Genomic DNA, 27,020 nt, shown 5'->3' with positions numbered 1-27,020 from the left:
GATGAGTTTCGTTATGTTGTGTAAAGAACATGAATCTGCTCAATTCTGCTGAAAGAAGCATTAAGCATGTAAGGAATATGACTAGCCTCTATCAATCAGAAGTCTTTAGTGAGAAACTTAAATATCAATACAAAACATTAGTAACTGCCACCTGTCTTTGAGTTTGCCTAAAATATCTGAGTATTGCTCTGAAAGGAACATCTTTTCTTAGGAGATGCCTGTTTCTTTGCTCAAAACCCAAATGATCTCTTTGAATGACAGTGTAAGCAATTAGCCACAGAAGTGGAAGAAAATACAAAGGATGCTTGCCAAGGTGTGTGTATATCAGTTCAGAGCCAACGTTATACAATCAGAACAATCCATATTTTTTTCTTAACAACAACAAACAAACACAAAGCTACAAAAAGAAGGAGGCTTTACACTCAGTCTGAAGTGGATGACAAGGAAGGACAATCACACAGCTTTTCGACGTTATAGCAAAACCCACAGGAAAGACAACTTTTGCTGCTGAGTTTTTGTTTTGTTGTTGGTTTTTTGTGGTTTTTGAAAAATCTTGGCTTACAATATGAGGGAGCTATCCTGGTTCTATACCAAAATAATACAATCAAGTAGCACCCTTGTTTTAGACATTTCATAAACCTACATCAACTAACTGCTGAAAGACAAATACATATTAACAGTGAGACTCTTAACAAGTCAAAGATTCATGTCTGAGAAGAGCTTTTAGAAGCACATGGTGCATTTTGAAATATCTGGTACTACCACAAGAGGTAGGAAAATCCGTGCAGAAAAAGACAGTGAGTCTTGTTCTGTTTTGTACAATATTTCCATCAACATAAAAAGCTTATTTAATAGCATGCAAAATTTTGAGATCACTTGGCACCTGATGAAAGAAACAGGGACAAAAGAACTATCCCCAGAGCCAAATGAGTGAGCCAACTGCTACAGAGAGTTAATCTTAATAAGGACAGTTCCGACCAATCCACTAGAAGTACAGTATTCCTTTTGAAAGGCTTACAGTGAAATTCTTAGACTTCTGTAAACATGAAAAGTATTCACTGTTACATGCAATTGTTTGTGGTGGTTAAATTTTAGAAAGTGCAAATTTTCTAAAAGTTAAGCATAAGAATTTTCATTTTTATTTGGTCTCAAAAGAAGAAAGTGGTTGGTAGTGCTGGAAATGGTAGGCCTTTGTCTATGATCTGTTTCCCTGTACTTTGCTTCTCAACATTTCTGGAAAGAGTTTCTACATAAAACAAGACCTAACTTGATATTCAGTTCAGTTTGCTGCTGCTTCTCAGAAAAGGTAGCAATTCATGCCTAAACACACAATGGCATACATCTCCTCCCTCTTTTTATAACAGAATGGTCCAAGAGCTGAGTCCCTTGGCCGTAAAAACCTTTAATAATAAGTTTCCTTATTTTTTTCCTCCATTACAGCTGTTAAATGATCCCCACTGCCTTTCTTACTGATGTACTGGAGAGAAAATTAATTTATGATTCAAGTCTGATTGATATTTAATCTCTAACATTCCTGGTGATTTTACAATCTGGAAAAGAAAGTGGAGAGTTCATTACCTTTTTTTTTTTTTTTTTTTGTCCCTCTCCCTTTCCTTTTTTACCCTCCCCCCAAAATAATAAAGATGCTATAAAGTTGAGGCACGAGTGGTTAAGGGTGAACTTGATCAGTTCTAGCAGCTGGTTCTTGGATATGTCCTGGTGGTAAAGGCTGATCACCTCCTGCAGGATGTTTTGGTGCTTCTTCAATTTTGTGCTCGCCAGCTGTAAAACAGAAATAAAACTGCTTAAAATTTCTCAATTAAATGAATTCCACATGTGAGAAGTCTCTAAAGTAATGTTTCTAGTGTACAGACAATCAAACTGAACCACCTGTTTTTATTTTGTAATTGGAAGCTGGAATTTATGTGACTAAAAATGAAATCAGATTGAGTTTACCCAACAGGCTGCAAAATGATAATATTCAGAATTTCTTAGATTACTAGTTGCTTCTGTTTTCAGTAAAAATGTTTTTATTTATATAATCTTTTTGGATACTAATCTTTCTAAAACATACTACATGTTTATGAAACCTTTAATCATAACATAGCAAGCTTGAAAAAAAAAAAAAATGAACAACTTGCTTCTGTATTTTAATCCTTACTGCGCTGACAATCTTTACAACTTCCTCCCTTTGCCTCCCTCAGAATGCTAGCTTTCATAGTTGGGACTTCCTTAACTCAGACATTGAATAGTGAATAGTTTTGGCTAATAAAATGAAAGCTTAGGATACTTGTCTAATAACTTACAAAAACTTTTTACATAAAAATAATACAAGTTTTAAGAACACTATCAGTTACTTGGCTATTACTCTCTTAACTGTATCCTGGAATTCCAGATTGTAATCCAGAATTGTGGTCCCAGTCTCTGGCTGGGGCCAAGCCACTGTTAAAAAATATATCACTAAAAACCAAGTCCAAGAAATCTGCTATTACAAACTGTGTTTTTACTGAAGGGAAGACAAACTATTGTAACTAAGGATTATAATTTGATATTAGCCCCAAGCAGTTTTGAAGCAAATGAAAGACAAAATGAAACTGCTGTTCAAATTCCATTGTTTCTTGCTTTGCACATAAAACTGAGTAGCTTGAGGATATAATTCCAAGATACTCAGCAAAGTGAGCTGTAATCACTGAAAATGGCATTTCAGGTTTGAAACCTCACTGTTGGCCCCACAGGTGCTGTTAAGTCCTTCCAATATTCAAAAGGCTGACTGGATACAGCCCAAAGCTTTATGTTCAAGATGTTAAAAATTCCTTGAGCTGTACTGACAATGTTAGCACATAAACATGGAAGCCAATAAAGCCATATTAGTGGGGAGGAAAATGTTTGGATGTATGGAAGAACAGAGGTAAGAAGTGCTAAAATATACCTGGCCTCTTTTTTGTTACCAATAATCATATGGAATGATTTATTGTGACTTTATTGTCTGTGCATGTTGAAGCAATTGGTTGCTCGTGTTGTCTTAAACTTGTCACATCATGTTATGCTAAATGCAGAGAGAACAGACATGTTGAAAGCATTTCAATGTTTTGATTTGTTCCCCAGCCAGAGACTGGGACCACAATTCTGGATTACAATCTGGAATTCCAGGATACAGCTAAGAGAGTAATAGCCAAGAGACAGCTTTCATCTAGCTGCCTAACTACTGATAGCCATTAAATGATAGGTGCGCCAACATTAGTGCTTGTGCAGACATCTTGGGATCAGGAGCATGGTTGTACAACAAGCAATGAAGCTTAAATGACTGTAATTTCACATTCTTGCTATTCAATTGAGGTATATTACAACATGTTTGCGCAAGGCAAACTACATTTAATGCACCTATCTCTGGTAATGCAGCCACAGGACATTAGATAGGTGTGGTCATTTGTATGCCCCTACTCTTCTCTGAATATCAGACTTATCCTAGATCTCTATTTTTAGACTGACATGCAAAACACTCCAACAAACTGCAATCTTTTCTCTGTCCATCTGGTGCTGTAAGTTAGAACTCTTTTTTTCCCCCCTACAAATATAAAATTGCTGAGATTTCAGTAGCGTTTTAAAAGGCTTCCATACTTAAAGACAGTTTAGTGAGCCTCCCTACAGAGATCATTAAAACCACATCATATTAAGAGTTTGAACAGAAAATGTATTTTTAATGACTGTAGTGCCGGAGATCTTAAAGTACACAAACTTTACAGAAAGATACATACGGGGTTGGAATTTCAGTTCTCCAGCTGGTCCTGCAGGCGGATTTGCTTGTTGTAGTTTCTTTTGTTCCATCTGTTTTACAACCTGGTGAAAAACAAAGTAACACAGTTGAAAAACTTCACTGTCAACTTTCTCTGATATAAGTGAATACACACAGGAAATATGTGCACATCATTACGTTGAGTCTTGGTTAGCGGGAAAACTACTGAGTTGAGATGCTTTCACTGTTTGCTCTGAAGTAATGGATTATGACATGCTGCAATAATGCTGTTGTTTAAAATTCAACTGAGATTCCTAAGAGAAATCAAGATGAAAGACGCTGCAGAGCTGGGGACTGTCATAAGCCTTTACATGTATAAGAACACAGAAGAGAGAGAAAAAATTCTGTTGTCACAAGTGTACCTGCTGAAGCTCTTGTTTCTGAGCCTGAAGCTGGTCATGCTGCCTCTGTAGCTCCTCCTTCTGTTTCTGAAGTTCTTCTGCCTTCTTTCTGAGTTCATCTTCCTGCTGAGAAATATGACTTTCAAATTCCTTCAGTTCATCCTCAGTGAAGAGCTGCTGTTGATCTAATGTCTGCAAGAAAACACAAACATGAATACTTGGGTAGGAATGCATATCTATTTTGATCATATTTCCACTGAAATAATTATTAGCTGAATTGTACAGTTCACTAGATGTCACTAAATGATTATATAAAGAGTTGGTATGTTTACTTAAACAGTACAATAGCTATTTCTCAGCTATTTTCTCAGCAAGATTCTACTACAGATTTAGAGGTAAGAGGAAAAAAAAAACCTCTTGCTTCCAACTGAGCTTGTATCTCCCCTTTAAAGTGATTCATAAATGAAATGTGCATTTTATGTTTGAAAAGCATGTGGATAAAGATCTTCTAGGATCCACGTGGTGGCAGTGCAAGACCACTTCTGTCTGTGTGTGGACCACAAGGATTACATCTGTACAGTATTAGTCTGTTACATTTTGTACATTGCATTTAGCTAGGGCGTTTAACCACACACATACCAAAACAGGATTGAAAAAAGGCAAAGGTCAGACACATGCCATTTGGTTTCCTGGTTAGAGTGATGGTAATAGTACAGTATGTTGCACTTGGAATACATTCTCATTACCTCCCAGCTATCTGGCTCCAAAAATTCTTTTTTTTCTGTAGCTCGCAGGAACTCTTCCAAAGTTACTAATCTGTCCTTGTTGATGTCAACCTGTTTGAAGCAAAAAAATAAACTCAGGATGGGTTCTGGTAGAGAAAACATTTGAACATTTAGTTTTGTTACGTCAATATCTTCAAATACAACCATTTTATTTTTAAAATATCCCATTTTCAAATGAATGCCTGCAACATCTTCTAAAAATGTTTCTTATAAGCTCATATAGTTTAATAAAAATGGAAATAAAAAGTAAATCCTCACATTTCACTTGGAATTAATCAGAAAAACGTGTGGCTGCAGCTCCATTGCTTTATAGTAGCATGCCTGATGTTTTTGAGAAAAAAAAAAAATGTAGCTTTTTGATAATAACAGTGTAATTCTGAGTCAGAGCAATCTCTACTGTTGGATAGGGAGATTTCAAAACAAAGCTGAAACTGTGTCAGAAACCTTTAAGGGGAAGAGAAGAAATTCCTTCCTTCATGAAAGTCCAGGCTTGCTCCAATCCTCACGCTTAAGAAATAAAGTTGAAGAGAGAAAAAATGCATGCGAAAAGAGAGTGATTCAAAACATCATCTTCCTTTCCTCTGCCTCCTGAACAAAAAACTAATGAGAACTCATTGTCATAAATAATGCCTTGAGCTCACGTCTCTTTTGAAAGGACAAAAAACAGAAGATAGTGCTTTCCTTTGTCTTTCCACAGAATATTACCCTACTGCCAAGTGTAAGAGGACATTCACAGTCTTCCCTGCTTAACAAAATTCACTGGGAATTTGTATTAAATCTGAGTATTTTCAAAGTGAGGCTATAGTACAAGTCCTCCTCTGGAATTTCTTTAAATAAAAACAGATCTAGTCTGCAGACATTTACACTGACCTAAGATAGGAGCTGAAAACTGTGGCTTTCTGATCTCAGCACTAATAACAATGTTGAGCCCGTCTGCTGTACTTAAACAATCCTTAGTATTAGGACTATTTTTTTTTTAATGTAGTAGGAAAACATCAGCTTTATTAAACATCAGTCTATACCTCATTCATTACGTGTTCTCTCATTCTCAGCCTCTCTTCTTCCATTTCAACCATGTCATCTTCTTCATTTTTTGGATCATAAACTTTTTCTAGCTGAAATTCAAATTTAGCAAATGTTATTTTGTAGAAACGACTGCTAATTCAAATGATGAATTTGGAGTAGTAGCTTGAGACAGCTGAAAACGTGAGTTCAGCATTTTTCCAAGCATGTATAAGAGATTTACACTTATTTTTTACCATAGTATTTAAGTAACAAGCGAACATGTCATCGCTGCTAAGGAAGAAGTTCTCAGTTAATTCATGTGCTCTACTGAAATTCAATGCTTTAGACATCGACCTCAGCATGCAGTCTGCATTCATGTTTGATTCAAAGCAAACTGAGTTTCCAGAGTTTCTTGAATAGGAAAGAGCAATTCTTTTTTTATCTGAGCATGCTGTCCACAGCATAAGCATTCAGGATATCAAAAGATAAACTGAGTGCTAAGCTTAATTGTCCACTTCTTTTCTTAAACAGTGTCTTTCTGGTGAGTTCATGCATTTTTTTGCTTCTCTTTTGTTTTCTAAGCAATTTAGCTTAGCTTTCTTTGTCATAGATGAAAAGGCCCCAGATTATTAATTTTTAAATCACAACACTGTGAAATGCTGGGACATACTTGTCAAAAAAGACTGCTGTACATTTTTGTAGCACATAAAGGGATTACAACAACCATACCGTTAAAAATTAGTACTTCGAAAATTTCACTTCTACAGTAGTTCAGATTTATAGTCTTGCATATGTAACATAAAGCACATTTACTCCCTGATTCATGAAATCGAAAAGGAATTCTAACAAATTCTAAAGCTCATTAGTGCCAGCTATAATACTGGATCTTTGCATGGGAAGCTTTTCTTTGTTACAAGAAGACAGAACCTACCAAAAAAACACAAAGGCCAAGGCCTTCTGTTTACTCACTGTTTCTGAAGTATCAGTATCTTGCTGCCACTCTGGGAGGCAAAAAAGTACTAATATTTCTGCTTTTTAAGTGCAGCTTACAGAAACTAAGGGGTTGCCTGCCTTACCAAATCTACCTGTGATCCAAACTAGCTAGATGCCAATAATGTGAAATCCCTGCTGCCACTTCTACAGCGTGTTGTCCTTCATCATATAGCACTTAGAACTGATGAGGCAAATGAATTCATTCTGATTCTTTGTGAAGAAATACAACCTAAGTATTCTCCAGTGACTGTGACCCTTTTTCTCTCTATAAGGTTTATGACTGGCACTGAGTGTGCACAGCTACTCAACTTCAAAACCTACTGGACTGCATTGAGTCAAAGCAGATTTGCAGCTCTACACCGCAAATTGTACAGGTATACTGTCCAGAGGATTAATAATGAAATCTCAATTGAACTTCTGGCAGAAGAGTATATCATCAATAAATACATGTCTATTATCTGAGTCCTAAGTTTGAAATACTTTATTTTCCCAGCTTTTGTATATTTTTACAGTTGTGTATAAATATTAAGGGTGCTTAAATATCAAAATAAATTGTTTTATTTGTAGTCCAAAACCTCCATATGCATTTGAAGAAAAAACAGGCATTCCTTCAAATATTTTTTTTAAACAAGTGAACCTTCAGATTTTTATTTTTTTTTTTTACCTCTTTTGTAAATAGAGCTTCCAATTCTTGCTCATCCAAGAAACGATCATTATTGACATCTAAAATAAAAAGTGTTGAAAATATATGTTAATTATGGACAGAAAATCTCCATGAATTAAGCATCAGTGCATACATCCCACACAGATTAAAAATATAGTTTAAGGAGATTCTGGTTTCATAGGCCAACTTTTCTGTTCTGGCTTTTATCAAGAATCAGCTGATCTGTATCATCATTTTTCACTACCTGGCTGTTAACAAGTGATTGGATAAGTGTGAAGTATTGCCCCTCGTTCTCAGCAAGCTGAATTAGGTCACAAGACTGCACCCAGTGCAATTGCCAAAAAACATAGCTGAGAACAATTTGTCCCAATTTAACAACTAAATCTGTAAACAGACCCAAGAATAACAGAAGTGAACAGAAAAATATTGTTAGCCAACAGTACAATTCCAAAATAACAACAGAATTTTGTAAAAATGTACGTAAATATGCAATGCTTAAAAAAACAGCAGTATAAAATTAGTCTTGATGACCAATGTAAATAAGAGAATACTTGGTATACTTTGCATGCTACATCCAATTCTGAATAATGTTATAAAACCTCTGAAATAGAAAGGGAATGGCTACTTTAAATGAGTTATTATGCAGTATTTTTTGTTTAATTCAAAGTTTTCGATGCAGAAGCTCCCAGGGAAAAGGTTATTTTGGCTACTGCCGTTTTGGAATGACATGCATAAAATAAGTACTAAAAATTTTCAGATAATTATGTTTCAAGATCTCTTCCTACAAAGAAGAAATAAGGCTTTCTTTCTATATATTTATAAACCAAAATAAAAGGCTAGACTTTATCTATAACGCTTTAATTAAATTGTCGTCATTGGCATTAGTCAAATTTTTTGTACTATCTAACCCTTAATAGTCCAATGACAGATAGGTTCTGCTTAAGGATACCCGATTATGAAGCACTGATCAACATTAGCTACATGTTTAAATAATCTTATTTAAAGCAAAATGCCTACTGAGATGCATCCTTGTCTCAGCTACTATTTCACTGTTTCTAATCACAGACTGCTCAGAAATGTACAGGAAGTGTTGAGAAGCACTTTGGACTTGGTTTTTTTTTTAAGGCAGTATTAGAAGTGTCAAGCAATTTCAGAAGTTTCAAGACCACTTCAAACATAAGGAGTGTCTGGTACTTCTCTGCGAAGATGTGAAGAAAGCAGGTTTTCCTCAACACACCCCTGAGGACTTATCTTTGGTGTACAGTGTGTGAGCAAAGTTACGGCTGTGGACAGACCTGTAAATACTCTTACTTCACTGAGCAACTACTTCTGGTTACTTGCTGTTTCATTTTTTGAGCATTTAAACAAAATTCCATTTTCAACATTTAGGCCACATTTGACTCCACAGTAGATGTGGACACTAACAGATATGTTCTCGTCTATACCTTTTGGATTCACTCAACTTGCTTGAGTTCTAACTCTTTTTCCCAGCATAGTGCAAATTTGCTGAAAATATCTTTCGCTGAGGACATAAAAGAAAGTCACAGCATTTGCTAATTAAATTAATGTTAAACCAAATCTCTTACCATGTAATTTGAAGAATGTTTTGGGGTCAAACTCATTTGGATCTAGCCCATCTGCTTCTTCCCACACCTCTTTCAATTGATCTTTGCTTCCCTATAAATTGGTTACAAAGGAAAAATATTCAAAAGATGATTAAGGGTACTTTTACAGCCTTCCTTTGCATACTTGTATTACAGTTTCTCCAGCTTCTCTGACAGGTTTTTTTTTTTTTTTTTTTTAATTAGTAATGTTCAAAATATAATCATTATAATTTCCTTTAATTCAGGTCACATACTTTTACTAGATAGAAAGGCCCAAGGAAAAAGACAAGGCAAAAAAGGTATATTCTCAGGAAAGGAATGCCTGTAATTATCAGTCATTGCCACACAGACTCATCTAGCTGAAGTAAATTCAATCAGTTGCTGCTCCTACAGCAAATTGTGCTGTGATGCAGTTCCCTGCAGGAACCCCTACATTTTCAAATACCCTTCTTTTCTCTTTTTGTGAATTTTAGCTACTTGGTAAATAATAATTCTGCCAGTAAATAGAATACAGAAAAAAGGGAAGTATATGTGGTGGGTTTTCTAAAGCTCTCAGCACTACTCCTGTTCTCTGCTTCTATGTCAGTGAAAAGAGGCAAATCATGAGAAGAAACATAATACATCCTTCTCATTATCAACTGGAAAGGAAACCCTCCTTCCAAATACGTAAGAATAGACTGTAGCCTTACAGGATGGTGAACTTTAGGGTGATCTCCATGTTTCTTTTTCATCTCTTCAAATTTGGATTCTTCGCGCTGCCTCTTTTCTTCATCCAATGTTTTTAAATACTCTCTCCTCTCATGTTCTTTCATCATTTCATATTTCTTGAATTCCTCATGGCGGGTTTTATCGTAATTCTCCAGGTCACTTGTAGCCTATAAATATAAATATTATGTACATATGATTACACCACGTGACTATGTTAATGCATGTCATACATTATCATGTGAAAAACCATCGTCCAGGCATGTGGACAAGGCTGTCCATATTGCCACTCCCCTCTTAAACATGAAGTAAACTGGTTGGTGGTCCTCCTTTCCTTGACAGCAATACAAAAACATCTTTCCCCATTTCTTCTATTACCTTCAAAGAACAAAGTTTGCAAAGGTTTGACTGCTTAGAATTCTTTTGCAACTAAACTTCTAGTAAGAAAGCATTGAGGTATTCTTTCTCATTAGTTAACAATAAGGTATGTTCTGGGCTAAATAAGCACAGCATCAAATAGTGTAAGAATTTCTAGTTTAAACTTTCCATTAATAATGCAGTATTACAATGCTACTATCCAGCAGCTTATTACACATTAAATCAACAAAACCACTTAAATGGAGAGAAAAGTGTGAGAATTTCTGACATATATAAGATTTAAAGCTGTATCATTTTCAGTTCAAGTTATTAAAAGATATAGTCTTCTAGTGCTTTTCAAAGTAACACATTCATACCTGAATAAAGTCTTTCTGCTATTTATAATTTTTTGATCAATTGAAACTCTTCATAAATGATTCTAACACCTCCACTACCCCCCATTACCCATTACAATAGGTCAATATCTCAGCTGACAAGAGAAGAAAAATGATGTCATAAGAGAAAGAACTGCCCTGCTGAGGATATGCTTCTCCTAACTAACTAGAATTTTCTCAGCAGCTCTCAGAAACAGCAAGAAACTTCAATATATGTGTAAATATATATAGAGAGAATAATTTTACAGAAAAATTGAGATTAAAATTTCCAAGGATAGAAAAATCTACAAGAAATGAACAAAGCTTAAAATAGATTTTATTTTTAAAAAGTCTTCCCATTTACTCTGAAAATATAAAATGCCTTCTCATGAACGGAGTGCTGTCATACAGCTGAGACTAAGTTCTCTTTTTTCCCCTCAGGGAAATATATTTTTTCACAGCAGTTGAAAAAACCTATTCCATGCTTAGTTTAACTGTATTGTCTTAATAAACACTGACTGGAATTAAAAAAAAAAAAAGTGTCACTTGTTGATGGTATTTGGACATCAAATTCCATGCTCAATACATGCAACTTCTGATATTGGTATCTTAATTCTGCTCTCCTTCAGATGTATGTATAACAGATCCCCAAATTCAAATGGCTAGTTTAGGGATGACTATTTATGTCACTGTCAGACACTTAAATCACTTTGAAATAGGTTTGGGAGAGATGTGCCTCTCTCAATACTGTGCTTAATTCAAGCGCTTTCAGAAAGTTGTGTTTTATTCCCAAAGTTGGCTGTACTGGCACGTGAATGCAAATCCTGTTAAGATGCCATGCCAAAATGTATGGTCTCTTCAGAAACAAAGCTTTCAAGTGTGCCACGCAGATAACTGACTTTTCTCTGAAACAGAGAACTGCAAGTCATTCCTTTAAAAAAGAAAGAAGAAGTACATGTAAAGTGTTTGCCTTTACCAGATGAAAAAATGTAATTAATACAAATAAAATAAACCCCCAGCATTTTGCATTTAACACTTACTGCTTTGATCAACATATCTAAGTCCTTAGGCTCAAATGTGTCAGGATTCTGATGGTTCAGGTGCTCAAACTGTTTAAGGAGAGCCTGATGGTCTATGCCAGTATCTGAAAGAAGGAGGTACAGGTACAAACATAAAACATTAAAATAAGTTTGAAAGCAAGAAAGATCAGGAATTTCAGTCCTTTCACAAGGTGTTTGTGCCTTGAGTGTCTTATTTATGTTAACACTTATAAAGCAGATTTACCTGAAGGAGATCAGCACACTTGATAGCAATTTGCACTGTATTCCTTTTAATGTGCCAGGTGTTGCACTGCACACAATAATTTAATATACTGAGGTTTGCTTTTCAGCAAGAAAATGTACAATCAGTTGAGCTCTACAAACCAAAACATTTTCTTCTTCTTTTTTTTATATAAATGAGATATAACTTCAGCTATTACAGCTAACAACTTGTATCTGAGAATTCTAACTCTTCTAACTTGCCCAATGTATTTTGTGAATGAAACATTCACTGTGTGTGTGTGTATGTATGTATCTAGATAGATGGATATGGCAAGATACATGGTTGAAAATCAAATCTGATAACCAGAAATTCAAATTTCATTTGTGCAAAACAAGAAACATAGGACAGCAGAGAGCCAAGTCCTTTCTCTAAAAGCTGCAAATGTTTCTCCTTTCTTAAGACAGGGGCTGTACCCAATAATATCAGTATACAATGCATTAACAGTAAAATACATTTCTACAATTACAAGCTTTTCTAGCTGCTTTGTTTTCTGACTGTTAATGCTAAATAATAATGTTATCTTAAGCAGCTTGTGCTTTGGTATGTTATGGGTAACAATTCTGAACACCTTTTACTAAATGAGCTGGTAAAAAATACTTGATTCATCTTAAAAAAATAAATTAAAGGAAAACATAACTCCGAACTTGTTATCCTGTGGTAAACTATTACACTCAGTGTTGTATTCATATTATCACAAAGCAGCAAACATTGTCTAGGGCACATTTATCACTGATGAGATCATAGTTTTTACTGAAATATACACGCCTTAGTCTGTTTATGGAATGTTTTTTGGAAGTGTTGTATTAGAATATTTAAAAAACAAACAAAACAATAAAATCCCCCAAATCTATTTATGGAGAAACAGTTCATTCAATTTGACAGTATTTACTTGTCACATTATTGTATTATCTGAAAGTTGACCCTGGAGACAATCATCCAACTCCTAACATTCTTGTCCTGTATTAGTCAGTCTAGCAGGATCTTGGTACAAATGTTTAAAAACACATCTGGATCAAGACTGAATATATGAAAAACATATGTACAAGTCTGTTGGACCTGATCCATCTGAGTGCAAATAAAGCAGGTCTTAATCAGATAAAGGACCAAGATATTAAGTTGTACCATATGGAAAATATTAAAAGATCAAATACAAGGAAAATCAAACAGCTCTACCTGCTGTTACTACAGAATGCATTTTTGTTCGTGTCCCAAGGTGCTGCATAAGCATATAGATGCAGCTGTACTTTGTAGATAACCTGACCATACAATTACATGTGATGTGAAATATTCAGTGGCAGGGCTCACTATCAACTTTACAAAATTTTTCTGAATTGCACTGGTTCACATTAATAGTCATCTGAATATTTTGAAAAGGTATAATCTGCTCCAGTTCTTTCCAAATATAATATCACACTTACACAGTGACAGAATGTGTAAACATGCTTGATCTGTTGCAGCTGCTGGAGTGCTTGTTGCAATATAGGCATGAGATTAGGCTCTTTGCAACTAAAAAGCCACTTAAGAAAAAAGAACCACAAGGTCTGACAGGTATGTGAGGCAATGCACTGACTTCCTGTGGAGGTCTGGTATGCACTGCCCAGCTACTGGGGGACTGTACTCTCTGAATTACAACTTTCAGAAAAAGAAAGCAAAGAATAAAAAGGTTTGTATGGGAACTGCTGAGTCACGGCCTGAACCTCTGATTAATCACCTGAGGTGAGCAATGAGTCAGCCATGGGAGCAAAGGTGAAAGCAATTCACCTGTGCTGCAGGAAGGGGTGGAGCCTGGCTCCACCTCTCCTAGACCAATTTAAGAGCTGACTACCAGTAGGGAAGGATCTCTCTTTCTCTTTCTTTGGAAGATCCGTTCCGCTGGAGTTTCCTGAGCGAGCCCACAACACGGGTAAGCATCCTATTTATTCTCTTTGTCTCGCTGTGCCTAACTCTCTTGCTTATTTCATTATTATAACATCTTAATATTATTTGATTATATAATATTCCTTGATATAAATTTCATTGATTCTACACGGTTATATTGAAGTTCTCAGCAAACTCTATATTCTTCATACACTATATTATGATAGTATTGAAAGTGTTCACTGGAAAGGAACTATACTAAAAATACCTCCTTTCACAAATTAATCTGATTTTTTTCCTAACTCCAGTAATAGCCCCTAGACACATCTGCATATACCCACTTCTTTGGCCTACCTGCCACCTCTAAGTCTGGCTTAATGGGGTTAGGATCCTTCTTCTTGGTCTACTTCAAATTGATACACTACCTAATCCAGTTAGTGTGATCCTCCCTGCAACTTGATAATGTTTTTAATGAGCAAGAAAACAATCTGCTCAAGCAAATTCAGTACTTATATCATATTTGTGAAAAACGCCATTTTGAAATCAAGAACATGCAGTCCACTGTTACAATCTTTATCTCTGAGAAACTAATTTGCTTCAAAAAGTGATACCTAATAAGAAACTTACAGATCTCACTCTAAGTAAAAACCTTAAAACTTCTTCAGTAATAAATAAAAAGAGATAGTAAGTGTTATTTCCCAGTTCACTATGCACCAAACAGATTATTTAGGAATATGTATACTTAGTTTATTTTAACAAACTATGTAAGTTTGAACAATTTAATTATTAATTAAAAAATGCTATGGATAAGTTTCTGCACCTTAAATGTTCCTCTTTACTCAGGACCTTCAAATTGCCTCAAAAATAAGAAAAATCATCTTCTGAACTGAAATGTTTAACATTTGACATAAATCTGTAAAACGGCCCCCTTTCCACCAGTAAGAACTTAAAAAGAAACAATGAAAACATAATGTTAAGTGGCTATTAATTAAAAAAAAAACTACCTGAAATACATGAAACAGTCTTGTATTCTAAAATAATCAAAACGTGGCTATTTCTCAGTGAGTTATTTGTAAGTTGATGCACTACAAAAATACCCAAAAAAGCTGAGAAAGGATTAGATGCATCTGAAAAATCCACTGCCCGAATCAAGTTTAGCTATTTATAAAATACAGATGGCTTTTATTTTCTCCTCAATTTCCTATAAAGATATATATTTGTTGTCCATAGGCTAGATCAAAAAGGACGCTCTTACTTTCAGAAAACAATTATTATTATTGACATCAAGGACAGTGTAACTTAGATTTTGTCTAGCTTGCATTGGACAGGTGCCCAGTTCACCTTCTTAGTTTTTGTATTCTTACCTTGAACAGAATCCATCTTGGCTTTAATTAACATTCTTAATCTTGCCACCTCTTGTCGCTTGAGTTCATCCAGTCGTGTTCTCACATGGTGGCTTACTAAGTCAAGCTCTCTGCTTAGTTTTCCACTCTGTCAAAAAACAAAACTGATCTATAAAAACATAAAAGAAAGCAGCCTTTACTATTCCCATTATATATGAGCTGCAAGACAGCAGACCAGTCGTAGTTTTTCTCATAATGTAGCCCATACATACAAGAATCTCAAAAGTCTTTCAGTGAGCATATTAAAAAAATTTTAGGCCCATGGCTATAGACACAGAGCAGAATCCAGAAAGGTTTAGAAATTCCCTTCAGAAACATTTGTTCCTTTTAAAGAGCATAAGCTTGACCTTGCAGCAGAAATACCTTGTGAGGTTCAGAAATAATAAATTTCTTGATCAAACATTCTCAAACTAATTCAAAAGAGCTGCAAGATGAATGCACAGTGCTTTTTCTTCAGCCACTTGATGACAGCTGAAACAGTTGGGAGACGATACAAGCACAGCAACAGCCTTTAATGTGTACTGCAAGCATACTTATCGGGCTCTGGTAATTCATAGTAATCTTCAAGAGTAACCCCACTTATAGCACAGAAGAAAGTGGAATCAAAAGCTGCCGATGGCAACATGAGGGATTAAAAGAAATGCGAAAGGCAGGATTTCCTCTCTGTTGCTTTAGGCTGTTTCCTGTCTGTCTCGTGCAAAATTTCTAGCTCATAAAAGGAGAACATGGAACAGCTACCATACAGAGCCACTGGAGTGCAAAAGACAAAAACACAATGAGGTTTTGGGAGCGTGTGCTATTTGGACTGGTACTCAAGAAAGGACAGCAGAGGAGAATGCCAGAAGTCTATCTTATACCTGACTTCAGCACGCTGACATTGCTGCTAGCACAGCTTCTCAATTTCCTCAGAATAGAAAACGTGACTTTCTTGTAATTCTCTTCCATGTCTTCACATCAACAAATGATACACCATCTTCACTTCAGAAGGCATATAAACCTCTGTTTGAAATAGTGTTCCAAATCACCCAGCAGGAAAAACTGAGTGAGAACTAGGCTTGCAGCTTTCTTGTGGTACATCTATCTGTGATGTATCTATCTGTGCTGAATCTGAAACAGCTTTTTAAATAGATGGGCAGAAGGCAGAAACCATGCACTTGAGTACTTATATTATTCTATGGGATATTCTTTAACTAACAGAAAACTTGCTGTTCCTTTACTAAAGACAAAGCTCTATAAAGAGATGAATACCTAGGTAAACAGAAAATGTCTCACAAAATATGAAGACTTTAACTATATACAAACGTCCATCTTGCAGGGTTCATTATGACAGACTTAATTAGCCTCAATTAATATACAATATACTCACCTTTATTTCTTCTATGTCAGCAGTCTGGAGTTTCTCCCTGAAATGCTTATCTGTTTCCAAAACGTCAATTACTTGCCTGAGATATTCATCGTAATAGAGCCCTGTATCCTTCAAAAAAGAATGTTAACTTTAGAATAGAATATACTGTCAAACAATACATTTCATGTAAATACTATCATATAACTGAAATCCAATTCTCAGCAATACAAGTATTACAGCTCTTTTATATATCTTCTACTTTTGTGAACTGCATCTTTGTCTTGTAGGAACTTAGAATTAATTTGTTTCAGCAACAGATGACAAAGAGGAGAAAGGCATTGAGGAAACCACGTTGTATGCAAGCATCTATCACGTTAACATAGTGGGGCTTTTCAAACAGTGCAATTCATTAATTGTAAGAATTTAAGAGTGGTTCAGAATACTGCTGTTCTTTTCTCCCAGATGCAAAAGAATGTTGAGACTATTTGCTGCATTTCCTAGAAAACCGCCTTTAAAAGCAGCCACCTCCAGTCTGCCAGAAGCAACAGCCAGAAGTTTTACTTGGCTTTAATCAGCATATCTTTCAAAAAAAGAAGCAGATAGCCTGTTTGGGAAACATTTAAAGCAAATATAAGATTAATGAAACTGCACTGAGGACAGATAAACCAGAGCTACACTCAGGACTTAGCCTACTAGATCAGCTAAGGTTCCTCTGGCATATGCTACACTCTGATTTTTCCTATGGTAGTGCGGTGCAAATGAAACACTCTCCAGAAGACCAATCCAGAGCAAATACAACTGTGCTAGACAGAATAATTCCATTCTGGAAAGAAAGAAAGTCTGCTTTAATAAAAGAATTTATTTGGCTCTCACAGCACAACATCACTGTTCAGCTATTAAAAGCTGATATTGGAGATTTGTTTCTTGACAAAAACAGTTGGCACTTCAGGAAATTTGAGATCTCAAACTCATCTTTATGACGTGCTCGTGGCACTCACAAACACAGTATGTCTGCTGTTGAAAAAAAATTCTGTTTCTGAAATGTCGTTGAATTCTCCTAATCAAACATTTTCCTTTTCGATTGGAAACAATGAACTGAAAACACTGAATGGAATTTCCTAAGCCACCACTCAGTCACTTCACAGAAGACCTGTGAAAAAATAAACAGTTCTTTCCATTGTATGCTGGGGAATTCAATTCAGTTTGCTATCTCACCTTTACCAGCTCCAAGAAGTGAAAGAGAAAAGAGAACAAATATAAATGGAACCCCACCACAGCAGATAGCATGTTCAATAACCCTAGCTGATATTATTCCTTTCCTGAATACAGCTCTGGTAAAAGACACCTAAATTTCAGGATAGGAGCTTCCTATAGCAGGATTACTAATAATTAAAACAAACTACTTATTTCACTGAAGATTTATTTCATTACACTTACTGGATTTTCTATCTTCTCTCCTTCTACGTGACCTTCTCCTTTGACTTTTGTCTTATCTATGTCTATAGGTACAGCTTCCAAAGCCATCAGGAGACATGGTATCAGCAAAATACATCGTTGGGGCAGGAGAGATCGCCACTTCATCTGAAATGAGATCAAGTCACAAAAATTAACATGAATGATGTTATCATACTATTTGATTAGAATTATTTGATGTTCCTATATAGACACTTGGAATAACCTACTTTCCATGTGTTCTGCTATTCTCAGGGAACACTACAACTCAAGGAATTAAATATAGCGTTAATTTTAAAGGCTTTTATGACACAAGCAGATAGCTGACCATTGTGCACACAGCAGTGTTGCATTGAAGACAGGAAGAGGTGTTCATGTACTTGCTTAGGATGGCCAAGTCTTGGATAAATAATACCAGAGTTCCTACTCTGATTCGTGTTTGCTGAAGTAATTGGCAAATTCTTAAAGATAATCACGGCACTGAATCAGATCCTAGAGTAGTAATGCTTACAGTCCTTATGCTTCAGCAGTGAAGCAAGTTCTTAATCTGGAGCCAAGATCCTCTCCAAATTTTATTTGCAAGACAAAATATTTTATAAGCCATATTGTCTGTTTCATGTTGACTGAGACTCCCAAAAGAAGCATTTGATTAAAAACACATTCATTCATTCAAAATCTATTAAGATAGAATACTTTAACAGTGTGAGTTCAGGAAGAAAAGTAAATGTGGTAATCCAGCATCTAACTGTAAGTATTTCTCTGAAGACAATTCATCCAGTACTGTGAAAGTGCGGAGTCTTTGGCTATGCTACAGAAAACTTCATCAAATTCCAATATTAAGTTAGCAATATAGATAATTTCCTGCTTAGTGAAACTTGTCAGTTAAATGCTGTCTATGCTTAGCTCAGATATGTGAAAGACACAAAATGCAGTCAAATCTAAAGTATGCCTGCTTCAAGAATAATTCCTGTGCAAATGCTTTAACTAGTCATGCAAGTAAATCTAGCAAAAAGTATCCAGATCCAATGGCGATGATTTTATCTGAGGGGTGGTAAGTTAGGGGACAAATTTTAATTATGGTGTCAGTGCCCATTTTCCTGACTACACGTACTGGTAATCGACAGTGGAGCACTACCTTTGCTTGGATTAAGTTGCCCCTTTACTAAGGCAATAAACATGCATAATGACAGCTTCTTAATTTAAAGTATTGTTGACATCCTTTATTCATATAAGTATTATGTAAAAGAATGCACTCTTATTAAGAGAAAAAAAAAGGGGGGAAATGCAGAAGTATTATTCTGCTGTTGGGGAACTATGGAACAGCTGGAGGTAAAAATACACCCATTTCTTTTCTTTTATATCAAAGGCTTGAGAATTACAAGGACTCTCTGAAACTCTTTTAAATACAATCTTAGCAAAAAGAACCTAAGTGGATTCTGCTCAGTAATAGCAAACATCTCTTATTTTTGAAATTACTAACATCTGACCATTGCCAGATGGGATGGCAAGAGCTACTGTTGCTGTCACAATGAGAGCACTAGATTCAACATCAGCACTACTGGTCAGTTCCCCATTAGAAACTCAGATCGACTTTGCCATTTATTTAAAACAAACAAAACCCAAACTATAAACAGCAAAAATAAAAAGCCCTTAAACTCTGTCGTCCTGAATTGTGCTAGAGCTATCTGCTGCGTTTGTACCTATTAGTGGCACAGCTCATTAGTATGGATAATATTAGTAAATTAATATACGTTACACAGGAGATCAGTTCCTTTAGCAGGCAGACAACCATTAACCTCCCATCACTTATTGTTACCTGTCTAGCACAGCCAAGGTCATCTAAGCTTGTCCTCTTTTTCTCCAAAAGTAGATTGCCATGTCTGGTGTTAAAGCTACTCTCTGAACACTGTTGAATGTTTATTTATTTGTAAGGTGTTGGTTCATTTCCAAAGCAGACTGAGGTGCAGTTATGAGTAAGTCAAATTTTGCATTTTACTTGTCTTTTCAGATGAAAAAGTAAGGTAAACACTTTGTTGGTATCTGTCAACCTGGTGCATTTGAAAAATAAGTAGGAGAAACCTGAACCTTTGAACGTTTCTGGATGAATAACCAGGACAATAACTTCTCTAAATGGAAAGTATTATAGTATAAAAAGCAAACAAACAACAACAAAAAACAGGCAAAACAAAAAGCTGAAATTCTGTAGGATATTAATGGGGCATCTAGGCAAGAGAAGGGATCTGAGATGGGCAGCTGGAGCTGTATCATCCTCAACTACCCCATAGTAGTCACAAAGCTTGTCTATCAAAAGCTGTAATCAAACTGATTGCCACTGGATCTTCTGGCTTTCAGTGGGATTTCTGCTTACAGGTAATTTAGGCTCCTCTGAAAGTACCAGCCTCTGTAATTACGTGCTGTTATACATAATGGGAAAGACTGGACATACCACAGAATGTTTTTATTATCTATTTGATGCGATACACTGCTCTGGAAACAACAATAACAAAAAAAGGCTTTCTAGTGCCCATGAGACAGTTTTGTTTCAGACTGTGCATAGGATGGCTTTATCATCAGCATTTTGATTAAAAACAGGCCAAAAAATATTCCAGAAGTACTAGAAAGAATCAGAAGCAGAGAAGATCTAAATGGATAACAAGATGTTGCTGCTGACTTCACGGACTATTATGTTATACTCAGGATTTCCAGTAGCATTTTGAGGAACTCACCTGGTTATACAACCTGTGCTATAACAAGTAAGCTGGAAATACATTATTAAAGAAAAAAATAAGTACCAAGTGCAGATGGAGTTACTGTATTTAGTTTTCCAGTAATCCAAGACAATATTCATCAAAGCTATCTCTCTAAGAGCAGATGACTAAGATGTGACTTTAGACAGTCACAGTGACAGCCCAAAGTGACAGTCACAACTGAGTCACGTGCTCTACACTGATACGTATTAGGAGAGACAAGTCAGCCCCACTGTGAAGCCTGACATTAATCAGCTGCAACAGACAACTCAGCATGATTTGCAAATTCAGCAATTAGAGGGAAGTGACGAGAAGAAAAGGGGTGTTTTGGTTTTTGTTCCTCTTAACTTTACTACTAAGAGTTTAACCCATCTTCAGCATGCTATCAGCTACCTTGAGCAGTTTCTGACCATTGGGAAACCCACTTAGAGATGACCATCCCTCCCAGGCATTTTACTATGACTCTACAAGGCTGACTAGAACAAGGATCTAGTTTCCTCTGTAAGGACAAGGAGCCACCAAAACAATTGACAGTCTCAGTGCTGCAGAAGAAAAGCAATGTCAATTTGGTCACTGTCATGAGTGATACATAATGCACAGTATATATCCTTGTGCTCTGCCATGGGGTGCCTTGCTCTAGCCTATTATTAACTACTATTTCTCTTCCTGCTATTTAATAATTTAATAGAAACATGAATTTTGCCCAGCTGACTTCAATAATCCAGTGGGTACTTTGTAAACAATATGTGAATGAGGCTAATGTTACAATTTTCATCTGGAAACCAAGCAGTTCTAGAGAAAAACACACAGTTCACCCAGATAGAAAGGTAGTGCACCTCTAGTCTGCTCTTATCAAAAATATGCAAACTTAAATTTCCAAATTAGCTAAGCACCACAATGCTAGGGAGATAAATATTCATACCTCATAAAGAGAACTACTCATAAAGTAATCCTCTAAGGGTGATAAACACTGCACTTCATAAACAAAGCTAATATTTTGGGGGGAAAACAAAAAATCAGAACTTCTCTGAGCAGAAAGTATTTAAAAAAAAAAAAAAACAACAAACTCTTAGTGAGAGTACAAGAATGAGGTAGCAGAAAACAGAGCTACCCATGTACTTGCCTGGACAGAAAAATAGAATTGGAAAAGAAAAAAGAAATAGGCTGTCTGCCAGCAACCTTGATCTTGATCCCAGTAAACATAATCAGAGATTCCTATCAGCTTCAATGGAACAGAATCAGGCACTGGAATTACAAAGAGCTATGGCCTTTGAAAAATATGTACAAAATGCAGCTTCTAAAGCTTGCAACACAAACACAAGCAGCTCAGTATGGCATTAGCACACCTATTTTACACAGCTTCAGACGTACTTCTCATTCACTTAATAACTATTGTTCAGAGAACAGCACAGATTCAGCTGATATCTCCATCACCTTCCTAGCAAAACAACAATTATTTTTTATATAAGTAGTGCTCCGTGTCAAATTTTCAAAGGCTGAGATGGGTGAACTCATACAGTGATATCAGTGTACAGCGCCTGCAGATGATACGAAGCAGAACAGCACAGAGCTGTAAGTGTTGTTACACTGCATGTGTGTACCTGCCAAACCAATGCGTGCTGTGATGGATAATGTCATCATTAACACACAACTGCAGAACAAAAAAATAAGCCAACCTATTCACACATTTGAAGTACTCGTGTTCTGTCTGATATGCAAATAATTAAGCCTATGTGAGCAACAGAGCATACATGCAGGATGATAGCAATACTCTCAATAGTCATGTCTGTACCATGACTTCCTATTTGAATGCTGTACATGGGAGATGCCAACATTCTTCATGGGAAATGCTGCCCAAAAAAACAGAAACAAAATGGGTGATACAGTAGATCTCATGATCCTCATCTTTCTAAGAATATACTAAACTCAATACTAGAATGGGAATGTTACAAATAGATATATGAACCATGTAAAGCACTCCCTCAGAACTTTCAGCTAGCTCTCTCAACAATATACCTTTCCTTACAATTTTGCAGTTTAAATAGTGTTCAATTTCACATATTTTTTCCACTTCTTTAAAAATTATTTGAAAAGATATATATTGATTAGCTCACCAATTCACTAAAAAGACACTTAAAATGTGTGAAATAGACATAAACAGATTATTATTCTGCCACATTTTTTGGTCAGAAACACCTGACATAACAGTACCTTCATGTTCTTTCAGGAAGACTTGCTGCATGACTACTGTAAGCTATCATACCTTAACCAAAGACAGAAGTTAATGAATTTAAAGGTAATGCATCTGCTTCACAGCATCTGTCCGTAAGTTGAACGGGTATTAGCACAGCTAAAATATGGCAATAATTTGGAGAAACAAGTGTAAAAGTCCCTTTCAGCTCATAAGGCTATGCTAAAACTCTCTTTCTACTGAAAATCTCCTTTTATCAGGACATCAGACTTGTAGATCTAGATTTCTTAAAGACATGCAGAAAACAAGGTGCTAAAATCTGCACTGCTTTTTGCTTTACAGGTTATCTTCCAAATTACAAGAACATCTGCACGGGTTTCTTCCTGTATGAGATTTAATCCTTTTAATAATTTTACATAAGCACTGTTTTCTGTCACTCCTCTTTCAGTAAATGTCCCTCCCACACAAGACAGAAGAGTTTTCCTTTCATTATTTTTTCTCTGATTCAGACGTTCACTAGCAATTCCCAGCAGGTTTCAATCTGCAGTGCTTTCCTAATCTTTTGCTAGAGTTTAGTTTGCACTGCACAAGAACATGCTCTCATTTTTTGAAGCGTTTACTTAATAAGACTGCACATAAATATAGCTTTACTTAATATTACTGAGATACATAAAGATGGCAGAATCCTTTCTTCTCACCAGTTCAGCTGTTTTATTAAATGAGTCACCCAAACGATAGGAGATGCTATATAGGAATAAAAATACCAGTGTTCCAGTTTGAAAGAAGCAAATACTATTTACAAGGCACCTCTATCCAGAAATAATGATGGCAGAGAAGCAAAACATGCACAGCCTGCTCTTACACATGCACAGCTCCGCTGTAAGTAAAGCCTGAAAAGACAACTGTTTTTTCCTTTTTGTGGCAATGTTAATAGTTCACTATTTCAAAACCCATGTGCACACAAATGCACGTACATGTTTATATGATACTTGCCTCCAAGGAACCATAAACACTGTTTTAGAAAAACAGTATCAGTTTCTGTGCAGCTATCTTGCAAACTGAAGACTGCTGAAATATTGGTCTTGTTTTCAAAAGGAACCTGCTTGATTTTATCACTTGTTACCAGGAAAGCTGGCTCAGAAGAAAAGATTTATGAAACTAATACGCAAGCAAAAACTTACATTGAATTCAGTGATAAAATTCTTACACACTTCAAAAGCGAAGTAAACCAAAACAAAGCAAAATAAACCTACTGTTAATACAGCTTCCTGTACTACAGCAAAATACACAGAACAAAATACACCAGCAAACCTGGAATCTCACAGATCCAAATCCATTTTGTATAAATGAGAGCAGCAATTTTGCTACTGCTGGTATAAAAACCAATCTAATTTCCAGTATGTCACCACCTGCAACACAGATATTGCTTGGAAAAGTTTGCTTTTACTCTCACCTCAAATAAAAAATCCTTTCAAGAAGTCTATGGGATCACCCACTAGTACACGTTTTGCTCTAGACAACAAGAAATGATCTTATTAAATTAAACACTGATTGCATCAGGACTTCAGTAGCCTTTTTCCCTTTGGACAGAAAACAGTACATAGCTAACAGGAATTAGAACTAACATGGAGCCGGATGTAAAAATATTCAACCACTTAATGATAGCTGCCATCATTTTCTAATTCACTTGGATTTCTACACATTTAAGAATCCAAATGTGCCAAAAGATCTCGCTCTTGTTTTATAAAGAACACAAAGCATCAGAAATGTAATAACAAAAATGGACTACACGTTTCCTGAATTACCTATGATGAAGACATATTTATAAGTGTAAAAGTGTTCTAACCATTTTCTTTCATTTTTCCAACTGTCAAGCCATGCATATAAGAATCAAAACTACTCCTGTTGAAAATTAACATGAATTTTGCCCCTAATTTCATTTGATTTGTCTTAAGTACTCAGCAGTATTTTAAGCTACAGGTAAGAATATCCCTATCCAGAAGATTTCTGTCTGTCTGTTAGGTATCTTACAGGAGCTTTCCAGGATCTCTTCTGCTTGCTGAGCAAACGAATAGGGAAGGAGTTTATTAAACAAACACCACTGCTGCACAGGAGTTCATAACAAGGCAACATTGATACAGGCTTTCAACTTCTTAGTAAAGGATTTTATCTTTCTTTTGTAAAGCATGCTTGTTTAGTCAGTATATCACTAGAAGTATGGGTCAATATTTTCACACTTCTGACATTTGAGTCAATACTAAAATATTTTACATTTTTTATTATCACTAAGAACTGCTGTTCTTCCCCTTCACAGATCCAGTTTAAATCATGTATGTATCACATGGGGGCAGCTTTAGACATAAAACTTTTAACTTGGCTTAATATGCTTCAAAAGTTTAGGCTTAGCAATACTGCTATCGCTTTGCAGCCCAGATATGGCAAGTCACCCTTATTCTTATTCAGCAATAATCTTTTCACAGAATCACAGAGGTTGGAAGGCACCCTTTTTTGTTGTTGTTGCTTAGTTTGTATTTCCTTGAGGGTTTTTTTTCTTAACATTATTTCACACCAAAGTAATCAGTTGCCAACCTCTATTACAGCATCAAGCCAGAAGCAAATTCACACCTGAGGAGTTATTGTATTTAACCAGATTAATAGTTTCAGTCCATGGCACATCTTGTGCTGTGACTACGAGATCAGGGTGCAGCAACTGATGGTAAGAGATATAAGTGGATCTTAAGCATTCACACAAACATGGGCCTTTCTCAAAATCTTTTCTGAACCTTAAGCAGAGGTCTATAAAAGTTATAATGAAAGGTGCTTTCAAATAAATTTTGAGTGTCTTTTCACAGAATCGTAAAAAGGCTTAGATTGGAATAGGTCTTAAAGATCATTGAGCTCCAACCCTCTGCTGTCAGCAGAGTTGCCACCCACCAATAGATCAGGCTGTCCAGGGCTGCATCCAGCTCCATCCTGAGCACCTCCAGGACGGGGCACCCACAGCTTCTCTGGGCAGCTGTACCAGGACCTCACTGCCCTCTGAGTAAAGAACCTCCTACCCAGACCGAGGAGTAGAAAGCCTTCCTGTGCTCACCAGGTTAGGTGAGAGAGACAGGCACTGCAGAATCTGGATAGAAGTGTTTCTATACTGAGTCACCTACGGGATTTTTCTTCAGTGTGTGAGAAAAGTAGATGCCAAAGAACACACAGCAACTCTCCAGGCTAAGCTCAGCGCCATGATGCGCTCCCGCTGCCCTAGTTTTGGTGCGCTGATGGTCTAATCTTAGAAATGCCGGGCTTTATTTCTCTACAGCAAATACAACTCAGACAACAGATGGTATTTCTCGTGTCCTTCTTTATGACCACGATTCCACGCTTTCTGAATTATTTTTTGAGCTTGCGCTACAGAATCTTACTTAGTTCCTCCAGTAGCACTATAGCAGGCACACCGTCAACAGGCATTTCTAGCGAGACCATCCCCGTCCTTGGGACAAAGCAGCCGAGGTTTCCCCGTGGTTGCGCAATGCCGCCCATCGAGGCGCGCTGCTGCCAGGTGCGCCTCAACTCCTCCTGCTGCTTTGAAGAGAGCCGCTCGCACGCCCACCCGCGGGGCTGCCGGCGCGTTACTTCCTGAGGACCGACACCTCCTCCCCCCTCCGCCGCTGCTTCACCCCGGAGGCGCCACAGAGCCCCCGCCTCAGGGCGCCGCTCCGCCGCGCCGCCGTTATTTCGAACCTGACAGGAGTGGCGGCCGTTAAGCGCCCGCCGCGGAGGGCGCCCCCCCCTGGCCCGGCCCGGCTCGGCCCCGCGCGGCGGCCAACGGCTCTCCTGACAGGAGCTGCCCCGCGGCCCGGCCTCCGCTGCACGCCTCCCGCCCGCCGCAGGCCCGCCAGCGAGAAGGCGATGTTACCTTGCGTCCCGGCGGCGTGAGAGGAGCCGCTGCCTCTCCGATGGAAACCGCGCGCGGAAGTGAGGAGCGGGAGCAGCCCCCGGGGGTCCCGCCGAGGACCTGCGCGTCACGATGCGGCAGCCCGGTGGCGTTCTGGCGGCCCGGGTTCTCGTTTCCATGGGGACAGATCCC

The 27,020-nt window shown here is 37.0% G+C and overlaps 1 protein-coding gene across 1 annotated transcript; it reads right to left on the bottom strand.

Moving 5' to 3' along the window:
• Positions 1-341: 341 nt before the first annotated feature.
• Positions 342-27,004, bottom strand: NUCB2 (nucleobindin 2). The gene is made up of 13 exons (XM_031613881.2): positions 26,850-27,004; positions 17,987-18,130; positions 16,571-16,678; positions 15,166-15,292; positions 11,662-11,765; positions 9,875-10,060; positions 9,168-9,258; positions 7,582-7,640; positions 5,942-6,034; positions 4,881-4,970; positions 4,156-4,326; positions 3,756-3,837; positions 342-1,782 (listed from the first exon to the last, which is right to left on the bottom strand). The coding sequence occupies exons 2-13, from the start codon at positions 18,128-18,130 to the stop codon at positions 1,670-1,672; spliced, it is 1,368 nt and encodes a 455-aa protein (XP_031469741.2). The 5' UTR covers positions 26,850-27,004; the 3' UTR covers positions 342-1,669.
• Between the last annotated feature and the right edge of the window lie 16 nt (positions 27,005-27,020).

Source organism: Phasianus colchicus, chromosome 5, assembly GCF_987193195.1.
Source record: "Phasianus colchicus chromosome 5, bPhaCol1.hap1.1, whole genome shotgun sequence".
Classification (NCBI taxonomy): Eukaryota; Metazoa; Chordata; class Aves; order Galliformes; family Phasianidae; genus Phasianus; species Phasianus colchicus.
Note: the sequence above shows the minus strand (reverse complement) of the source record. Positions and strands in the feature narration are given on the sequence as shown.